The sequence below is a fragment of the Zerene cesonia genome, chromosome 11 (assembly GCF_012273895.1).
Source record: "Zerene cesonia ecotype Mississippi chromosome 11, Zerene_cesonia_1.1, whole genome shotgun sequence".
NCBI lineage: Eukaryota > Metazoa > Arthropoda > Insecta > Lepidoptera > Pieridae > Zerene > Zerene cesonia.
Window position 1 is genome coordinate 1,259,347 of NC_052112.1, and position 10,802 is coordinate 1,270,148.

The window sequence follows — 10,802 nt, forward strand, 5'->3', positions numbered from 1 at the left end:
CCCCGCACATGTAGCCCCCGCACACCCCACGCCCGTGCACCCCGCGCCCCCCGCACACCCCACGTGTCCCCGCGCAACCCCTACACCCCGCTGCCCACTCTAGCGATGGCCTCTTTGGTTTCCATAGCCACGTTGGAATTATGATGCACATAGGACGATTAATTATCTCAAATATTTATAGGTATATATTAATTTTCTTTTTCTCATTAACCGTTAAGCCTCATATTCACAGTGAACATTCGTTGAGCCACAGACGATCTACATTGTTCAATGTTGGTGAAAACTTTGGTAACATCGAAACGAGTTTATCTATGAAATATGTTGCCGGAATGTCCACACACGTTAATAATTGTTGATTAACAGGTGTTGCCACTGCTGGGGCCACTGCAAGTCAAGATGACGTTACCAACTCTGCAACACTAAATGTTGCCAGAAATTACACACAATGCTTACTTTGTGGCTAAACAAAAGTTTACCATGAGTACTGGGCATCATGATTCAAATTGATATAACAAGTTTATTTAATTTTTATTTAAACGCAGTAAATACAACAAAAAAAAAAACTAATTTCTCATGATATCTCACCCACTTTTTTTCCAAGACCGCTTTTTTTTTTTAATTGAAAAACCAAAGAGTCCATTCGTACTGAACCATATGCCTTGCTGATGAGCGATGATGAGCGAAGCGACTCGACCATGAATGTGCTACCCTGTTAAGCCTCTCCTATCGTGAGCGAGGACGGTTCGCTTGCACTATATAATATGTACAATATGATTGAAAACGATATGCCGCTGTAAATGCATACTATCGGAAGGACCGATTCCCATTTAATGTTGTGTACATATTGCGTAGGTATGAGAATCGGCCAACATTTATTTTTCACACCTCTAATGGATAAGAGTAAGGTAGAAAACAGCGGTCAGCTAGTAATTTATAAATTTTGACTTGTAACAATGGCCCGAAAACTAATAAATTGATTGTGAAAGCCATGCTAACAACCAGAACGGGAAAATAGTTAAACCAATTGTATAAGCGAATGTTTAGTATTCACTAAAGCTCCGCCAGAGATTTCAAAGAGAGAGAGAGAGAGACAAATTAAAAAGACCAAAAATCCGTTTAGCAATTTTTCAGTTATAAGCGGTGTAACTTATACGATTTCATTTTATATAAAAAGTAAAAAAAAACTGTTAAATGAGGTCCTTTGTCTTTTGTCTTTGCGCAAAATTTATAAACTAGCTCATATAAAAGACGACTTTTAATAAACCTGTCATAATATCGCATCAGAATTATGTGCAAACGAACAATCCAACAGCGCTTACGTCATACAAGATACGCCCAACTAAAAGTACACCCGAAAGCGAGGCGAGCCCGTGTCATACAACTGCGGCCGTTATTAGCACGGTGTTAAGGTCGTGTTTAGTGTAGCGAGGCACGTGACAGAGCACAGATGGCAGGCGATGTGTGGGGCGTGAGGAGAGCGGCAAAGCATAGGATTGTTTGCGGAAAATATTTGAACAAAATACAAAGTTTATTAAAAAAGTTTCGAAAGAATTTGAAAAACGAACATTGTTCGAATATTTCCCGCGACACATATACAAAGAGAACATATTGGCGCGAACCATTCTCTTTCAACATTGATACGTCTACGACATCGGACCGCTAAAATTATTTGAAAGTTTTGTTAGTAACAGCTTATTTTCTTACGAAATTCACTATTTCGGTGGGTGAAAAGAGTGAATTTTGTATAAAACTAATATCTAAAACTCAAAATATACTATTATGAGTTCAATACACATGTATTTCAGTATAATATGAGAGCAACGTTGTCATTTGTTGAGTTTTATAGAAATAAATGACGACATTGTGATGATAGTTCAATTAACGTCCACCGATAACAAATAAATTAAATATATAGTATTTGGAATTAACCAGTTAATTTTAAATATTCTATAATAGTATACTTCTCATTTAAAATCACATAATATACTAAAAAATAAAATAAATATCAAAACCAAGTGAAATAAAAAAAAAACTATGGTATGAATTAGTAAATAATATGAGAAATATTAAAAAAATACAGTCCAATATTTATAAATAAGACACGACTGAACGATATCAGTATGTGTATAGAGCTTGTAAGTTATCAAATCACCAATAGCGAAACATCTTTTATCGGATTGGATAATCTAATTTGTAATGCTACCACGCTATTGGCGGACCAAAATTCAAATTTCAAAGACAATTACCATAGCGTGTCTCAAAGATAAAAACATTTTATTGCTATACAAAATTAACTTTGCATACATGTAAGAGTGGTTGGTATTAATTTTTGTATTTTGATACCAATCAATATTGGCATATATTAGGGCTTAAGTTATAAATTAACTTGGAATTGTACTTGAACTGTATGAAAGGCAATAAAACATCATAATAAAAAACAAATCGATCACAATTTACTTTAAACATAATAAACACAGATATAATTCATTTTTAATGTTTTTTAACCTAATCACACCCTTACACGGCTACAAAACTTCACAATTTACAAAATATGATCTCAATTATACTTAATTTGTTAATATTTATATTGTTAGAGCTACAGGAGTACTTCCACAGATCTATATATCTCCCACAGCTAAAGCACAGCTGCATGAAGCGAGGAATCTCATCGAAAGCGGTTTCTTTACTTTTGTTTAACTTGCTTATATACATAATGGTGTAAGGGATACAGGGATCTTTATGAGTGACAGTGTTTGGCAAATTATTTTAATTAATGAAATTTATTACAAAAATATATATATTTTAGGATGTACAGAAAATGTCTATGAATTTATAGTATATACATAAAGTACATAAAATTACATATAATAAGGTCTTTTTAGTAAGCTACGTTATTACTAACACTGTAAAATATACTTATCAATTAAATACTAAAATAAAATAAATTTTAAACTGACATAATGTCTTTATCTACAAAAATAATATCTATGTTTCCCTACAGTAACAGAGATGTTTTCAATGATAATAATTTGCCAAACAAATATATAATGATTAGAGTGGCAAGCGCAGCATTTCGAGATATAACTTGACTTCTGACATACGTCATAGGCTGGCTGCCCTCGGTGCATACATACAACATGTAAGACTTATGAAAAAAATAACATAAATAAAATAAAATAAACGACAACCTCACATTTCAATATAAAATGATAGGTAGAAAAATAAATTGAATATTAGTGTCAAATTAATGAAAAATAATAATTTCTATTCACAAATCTAGTAATTGGTATTTTAATATAAATAAGCTTCAAAACTCTTAAATTCGTTAGATTTTAAAAGCATTTCGTCATTTTTGAATATATTGCTGAGTAATAATGTACCGAGGTTACGCACACGTGCGCAGCCGCACGTATTTAAGCGTATTTGGTTTTGCTCAACAGTATGTGTACATATTTGTTTATCTTTTTCTGAATGTTTAGATGTGCGTTTGCATTTACTTTCTGAAAAACTTCAGAGCAGGCCGTAGGCACAGTAATTGTGCATGATTTTGGATGTGTATGTTTGAATCGGTGTGAATGTATGTATATTCGAGACATTATAAGTACGAGCATGTATGTAGGCATGTTTGCGAGCGTGCGCGCGCGCAAGTTTTTGTGTATGTGTGTGTATGTGTATGTGTATGTGTATGTATGTATGTATGCACTCACCCTGATCGTCGTGGTGGTGCTTGTGCGGGATGGGGTGCGCGGGCGCGGCGAGCTCGGCGCGGAAGCCGTTCCGTACCTCCGCGCGCGTCAGGCTCTGACTTCGCCCTTCCGATAATCTAAAATTTAAAAACGTATAATTACAATTGGACGACTCGCATTGCGTTTTTATGTTTTTATTAGCGTTATCAAAAATTATGAAGGTTTTGATGAAATTTGATATACAGACATACAGGGTATGAGCTGACTTGGGTGATAGGATACTTTTTATCCCGACCAAATGCACCCTTAGGATAAAACTGGAGTCTTGATATCCGCGCGGAGCCGGGACGAGTGTCTTGATTACAAAAAAAAAAAAAATATCTAGCGTAGACTCACCTGTCGTTAAGAAGTAAGGGTGATGGTGGATGCAGTCTATCGTGTAGTGGGGGTGGCTCCAAGTCCATACTGCCGTTAGCTGAAAATTCATATAACAGCTATAACACACACTTTTATTTGGTACACCCTACTAATATTATAAATGCGAAAGTTTGTAAGGATGTGTGTGTGTGTTTGTTGCTCTTTCACGCAAAAACCACTGAACCGATTGCAATGATATTTACTACGTAGACAGCTGGACAACTGGAATAACATATAGGCAACTTTTTATCCCGATATTGCTACGGCATACGGACTTACGCGGGTGAAACCGCGGGGCGCAGCTAGTTTTAAATGAATTCAACATCAATATTATTTTGTGTTTGTGGTAAAGTGTGGTGATCAAATATTTATTTATTCAATTAGACGTCTTATAGAAGCGTTTTTGAATCGTCATAACATAGCTACATCCTTTAGTATATTCTATCTGCCAGTACAGGCGGCTTCTACTTTTGTTCCTACATTTTTTTAAGTGGGTAAATCTTGCATAAGCCACCGACGGCCTTGGGTATGTATGTGTATGTGTACCTTGCGTCCGACTGTGTCGCGACGTCCGCGGCGGAGGCTCCGGAGACCTCCCCGCGCTGTGTTCACGGCTTACACTGAAAATATAAATACAATAAACGGGTACTGCTTTTTTGACGGGGACTTTATCCTTTATCAAAAAGTGGTAAAGATACTCAAAGGCAGGAAAATCGAAGATAGAATGGTCAGACCGATGTTTTTGCCGTATAGATCTTGTTTTTTTTTTCTATGTCATAGCTGAGCTGGTGGTTCGCCTGATGGTAAGCGATCACCACCGCCCATAAACATTCGCAAAGGTAGTACCTCTGTGAATGTGTTGCCCGCTTTTATGGGGTAAGGGAAAAGGAAAGGATTAACGACTGGAAAGAAGGAATGGACTAGGACGGGTGAGGAAAAGGAAACGGGTCTTTTTTATTATTTATTAAAACGTTTTCGTCATGTAAATTTTTACAAGGGTTACCGCATTTCTTTTTTTCTGTTTAGTTTCTATTCTCTGATGAAATGTTTTAAATTATTTTTACACATTCAATTCTATCTAATAACTTAGTCGAATAATTATTCAGACTATAAATAAGCTACCTTCTATGCCTCGGCGTTGCGTGTAGGTCGACCCTCGACCGCCTCTGTTGGCTCTGATGGTAAAACCGCTGCAGCACTATGGGACTGGTGTTGCCAGAACTCTGAAATAATGATAATATTGATACTGTTATTTAGATTCTCCTTGGGAGACCGAAAAATATACTTCTAATTTCCTTGACAATATGTTGAATTACATTCCATGATATACTAGTAATTTATTCTATTTTTCATATAAATAAAATTTGGAAAAAAAAAATTTAATTCGCCAGTGAAATTAAGTGAAAGAATGCATGTATTCAAAATGCAGACGCTTTAAAAATAGTAATTAATAATACAGATAATAATGTATACTCACGGTAGGCGACGCCCTCCACCGATTGTCCGTGGAAACTCGTCTCACCGGCGCGGGAGGGGGGGAGGCACACGCGTCTATCGTTCTGGAATATTTCCATATTTTATCCTACTAATCCTACTAATATTATAAATGCGAAAGTTTGTAAGGATGTGTGTGTTTGTTGCTCTTTCACGCAAAAACTACTGAACCCATTGCAATGAAATTTGGTACATAGACAGCTGAACAACTGGAATAACATGTAGGCAACTTTTTATCCCGATATTCCTACGGGATACGGACTTACGCGGGTGAAACCGCGGGGCGCAGCTAGTATACCATTAGGAGATAAGAACAAAATAAAATATAGAGTATACAATCCAGGAATAACTTAGCTTTAGGCTTAATTAAAACTGAATATAATTCATAATCATTATCCGAGATTACCTTCTCCTCGGGTAGGGGGAGTGGTTCGATAACTCCGCTTCTAAGCTGGTCGGCTGTGAGCTGCTGCCCCCCGGACTGGCGTTGTTCGCCCACCACGCTCTGAAATATTGTCTTCTTATTACAATTGGAAACGTATTTTTTTTTTCAAGTTTTCTTATAATATTATTAGAAATTTATTATACAATCTTTATAATGCATTTTTTTATTCTTGACGCATTATTAAATAGTCGTTTTCGTCAATTAGCAAATACGAAATCCTATCACTGTCACTGCTTCGGTCAAAACGAATATTGTTTTTATTGAATCTGAAGCATTAATACAAAGTATCCTATATATACATCCAATATGTATCTCACACGCACCTCCCCGGCGTAGGTGTGACCTGCTCCATCCAGTGCTGCGAGCTGGTGACGAAGTTCCTCACCGGCTGGGGGGTCGCCGGCGCGTCGCCGTTCGCGTTCACCGAGAGGCTCGAGCCGCCCTTACTTGACCCCTGGCCGCAGAACGGCAGCGTCGCGTACCAGTCGCCGACCGATATGGAGCTGCGCGCCGATTTCACAACGAACGGATGTTCCAGAAGCTTCGCGTACTTCGGCCGCTGGCGGTAGTTTTTTGTTAGGCTGAATGAAAAAAAAAAAACATTTAATTTTTAGTTTTATAGCATTGTAATCTATATATATAAAAGAAAGTGGTGTTAGTTACACTATTTATAACTGAAGAACGGATTAACCAATTTGGCTGAAAATTTGTGCAGAGGTAGCTTGGACCCAGGAGACGGACATAGGGTAATTTTTATTCCGGAAATCCCACGGGAACGGGAACATAGCCGACAACGACTACGCGGGCATAGCCGTGGGCGGATAGCTAGTGCTTTATAAATGAAAAGTTTTGGAAAGAATAGAAAAAATTTGAGCACGAGCGCGGGGGTCGAACCCGCGTTTTTTTTTGCCAAAACGTATCAACGCCTCTCGGCCACCCGTGATCCCGCTACAGTAATCGAATTTCTTCTACTCTTTCGGTTTCATGTGCCTAAGGGGCACCCCACGCCATCTATTGAGATGATTAAAAACCATCACAACCAATACGAAACCAATATGCATATTCCTACGGGATTTTTTTATTCGAACCGCAAGGGACTGGAACATGCTTCCTGAGTCTGTGTTCCCTGATGGATATAATCTGGGGATCTTCAAAAGTAGAGTGAACAGGTACCTTCTAGGGAAGCGCGCTCCATCTTAGGCTACATCTACGCTTACCACCAGGCGAGATGGTAGTCAAGCGATTCCCTATCACACAATAAAAAAAAAAAAAAAAAAAGGATACGGACTTACGCGGGTGAAACCGCCGGGCGCAGCTAGTTAACTCATAATTTGCATTAAATCATATAATATAATCTATGGAGTGCCAATCGAAAGATATGCAATTAGATTGCAATACTAAATTATACATACCACTGTGAGACGAATGATTTGAACTCAGGTGTGAAATCGCTGTCCTCGGGCAGCTGTGGGGGATCGTCCGCAATCACCTGCGAACAGTGTGATACAATAAGTGAAAATATGATATATTGTTCTCATATTTAGACAGGTATATAATTATAATAATCACGGGGCACATTTTCGCAAAATGACGTCAAACGTCTATTTAGCGGGAATGTAAAAAATGAAGGGTGAGGGGGGGGGTGGGATGGGGAAAGCAGTCAAGGAAAGCTCAAAGAAACCACCCCAGCTTCTTCATGTAGTTAGGCAGGTATATATTATCAGGGATTTTCTCTGAAACTATTTTTTTCCGGATTTCTCGTTTACTCTATTAGATAAACAGCCTAAATATCAGCTGGTCGGTTCATTTTATGTTGTGTTAAACGAAGCGGCTCACTATCATCAGGCCGTTAATGAAGGCAAAAAAACACTTTATAGGAAATGACCAAATAACATATTCCAGCTACACAAACAAAAAAAAAAATTAAGAAATTTTTTAAGCGCCTGGTGGTGATATGCGCCTAATACGAGGCGAAAGTTTCACCCATACATCATCATCATCATTATCATCATCATCATGTTCAGAAGTCAGATAGCCAGATAAAAACGCACAATAAGCACTACCACTAACCCTGGTGAGCACTTCGAAGTCATTCTGGCAGTCCCTGTAGGGAAACACGCCGGTTGCCAGCTCCACCAGCGAGATGCCGAGCGACCACACGTCCGCGCGTATGTCGTAGTCCGGCCGGCTCGGGTCCGGCGGGTCTATCCTCTCTGGCTGGAAACGGGACAGAAAATTAAACTAAATGAAAAAAATGTAAAAAAAAAACATGAGAAATTTTGAAAGAATAGAAAAAATTTGATCACGAGGCAGGATTCGAATCTGCGTTTCTTGCCTAACCGTAGCAACGCCTAGCCTCTCGGCCACCCGTGATCCTGCCACAGTAATCTAATTTCTTCTACTCTTTCGGTTTCATGTGCCTACGGGGCACCCCTTCCATCAAGGGCCATCTATTGATCATTATTATTCCTACGGGATACGGACTTACGCGGGTGAAACCGGGGGGCGGAGCTAGTTATCTATATTTCCTTTCTTGATTGACTTGAAATGGAAGAAAAGTATAGATATACGTCTATATAGTAAACACATAAACGCATATTTGTATGAAGAAAGAATTTTGTCTCTGGATGTATATCTTATTTACGGACTTTATTTGACGACCTTTTAAGAGACGATTGTGCATGCTTTAGTCTGCTGTTTACAAACTTAACCGCGTGGCACAGTCGATACTAGAAGAGATAAAAACTTACAGCCATATAAGCTGCACACCCGGCGCTCCTCGTCTTCGCCTTGGAGTCCACCAGGCGGCCGCTGATGCCGAAGTCGCAGAGCTTGACATTGCCACGCTCGTCCAACAGTATGTTGCTGGGCTTCACGTCCCTGTGTATCACCCCATGGTTGTCTTTGAGGTACGATAGCGCGTTGACCGTCTGAAATGTAAATACATGTTGTGTGTATAACGACCGGCTCATGGTACATTATGTCGATAAGTAAAAATGCAGCTTTCAAATGGTGAAATAACATCTGCAATCGCTCCAGTGGTTTTTGTGTGATAACATTAACATAACAACATACAAACAAAAATATCATGGACATGTTTGCTTTTGTTTTTTAATTTCTCAGTTCCGCTATTATTTTCAAAATTGAAAATCTATCTATATATATCAAATACTATAAAACTTATATCAAAAACCTTTACAAAGCACTTACAGCAACGGTGACCTTCCCCAATATCGCCTCCGGTATCGGAGCACCGACTCTCTTCAGCAGCTTATCGAAGCAGGACGCCATCAGTTCCATACAGATCCACACATCAGCGTCGGTGACGAAGCATCCGAGGCACCGCACTATGTAGGGGCAGTCGTGAGACCGGACCACAACGTCCAGGTCCATTAGGATGCGCTTTGTCTCTTCCGAATTGCCTGAACGTCGCATTTGCTGGAACATGTCATGTTATTTGATATAATACAAAAAAAGAATTACTTATTAAAAATTAATTTTTTGTTTTATAGTATTGAAATGCTTTATAAATGAGAAATTTTGAAAGAATAGAAAAAAATTGATCACAAGGCGGGATTCGAACCTGCGTTATTTGCCAAACCGTAGCAACGCCTAGCCTGGGGTGGCCGAGAGGCTATTCTATCTAATATTTCTATTCTTTCAAAATTTCTCACTAATTAAAAGTTCAAAAAATGCGGTGGTAGTCGCTAGTCACCCAAAACTTGATGCAGTGTTAAGGGAAAAACGTGTATGTGTATATAGGTATCTCCATAACACAGACATATAATGTCAAAAAATAAGGATGAACTTCATCAATCAGTACAGAAAAAGTTTGTTCATAGATTAAGTTATATCACCAAAAACAATACAGTTAGAAACTATCATGAACGACTGAGTTTTTTCAAAATGGAATCTTTAGAAACGCGCAGAAATGTCTCACAGCTTCTATGCCTATATAAATTATTGAATAATGAGATAGACTGCCCATCACTGTTGTCACAAATTGGCTTCAATGTGCCTGTCTATAACTGTCGGCTTAGTACTTTTTGCCCAATTTACGTGAAATTTTCAAAAAATAAATATGGTTCGAACTCCCCATTACAACTTATGTTAAAATTATATAATAGAATGTTTACCGTCGATTGTAACACTGATGTTTATTTTTCTAAATTGAGCTTGTTCATGAAGCAAATTTTGAATGCCTTAAGCTAATTATATTAAATTTCAATATTATATACAAATAAAAATGCTGGTAAAGCTGTGCCTAGCTGTAATTTAGATACATAAGTACTAATGTGTTGATGTATATTTTAATGTTTTAATAGTTTTAACAAGAATTTATGTATCTAGTTGGTAAGCCTTTATTTAAAAAAATAAATAAGTCCCTGCTAATATTATAAATGTGAAAGCAACTCTGTCCATTCTGTCTTTACGCTATTACCAATATCGGATGAAATTTAGTATACAGATAGTTTAAGATTCGAGAAGGCATCTTTTCTCTTAAACCCCACAAGAACGGTAACAATGCAGGGAAAACCCGGTGCTATCTACCTTTTTCTTTGATAACACGGGCAAGTCGCGGGCGGAAAGCTGGTAATAAAATACCTAAATAATATATTGTGTATGCATTTTCATTATGGCTTCATATGTAGCCATATTGTATACACAATATATATGGTACTTAAAGAATACGCCATCTTAAGATCAGGAACAAAACTGATTTATTTCACAAATACCTACATTACTATTGACATAATCAA

The 10,802-nt window shown here is 37.8% G+C and overlaps 1 protein-coding gene across 2 annotated transcripts in view; it reads right to left on the reverse strand.

Annotated features, from left to right (window-relative positions):
• Nucleotides 1–2,037: 2,037 nt before the first annotated feature.
• The window catches only part of LOC119830012 (dual specificity mitogen-activated protein kinase kinase 7-like), a 12,179-nt gene continuing 3,414 nt past the window's right edge, over nt 2,038–10,802 (reverse strand). The window contains exons 4-15 of one of the 2 annotated variants that reach the window (XM_038352823.1): nt 9,253–9,480; nt 8,793–8,972; nt 8,113–8,259; nt 7,455–7,531; nt 6,366–6,623; nt 6,004–6,102; nt 5,581–5,662; nt 5,226–5,326; nt 4,650–4,723; nt 4,083–4,161; nt 3,708–3,823; nt 2,038–3,113 (exon numbers count right to left, since the gene is read on the reverse strand). In XM_038352823.1, the coding sequence (XP_038208751.1) occupies nt 3,103–3,113; nt 3,708–3,823; nt 4,083–4,161; nt 4,650–4,723; nt 5,226–5,326; nt 5,581–5,662; nt 6,004–6,102; nt 6,366–6,623; nt 7,455–7,531; nt 8,113–8,259; nt 8,793–8,972; nt 9,253–9,480 (1,452 nt within the window). In that variant the 3' untranslated portion in view covers nt 2,038–3,102. Of the gene's footprint in view, nt 3,114–3,470; nt 3,824–4,082; nt 4,162–4,649; nt 4,724–5,225; nt 5,327–5,580; nt 5,663–6,003; nt 6,103–6,365; nt 6,624–7,454; nt 7,532–8,112; nt 8,260–8,792; nt 8,973–9,252; nt 9,481–10,802 lie in introns of those variants that run through there. The other variant, XM_038352822.1, reaches the window with a different exon arrangement.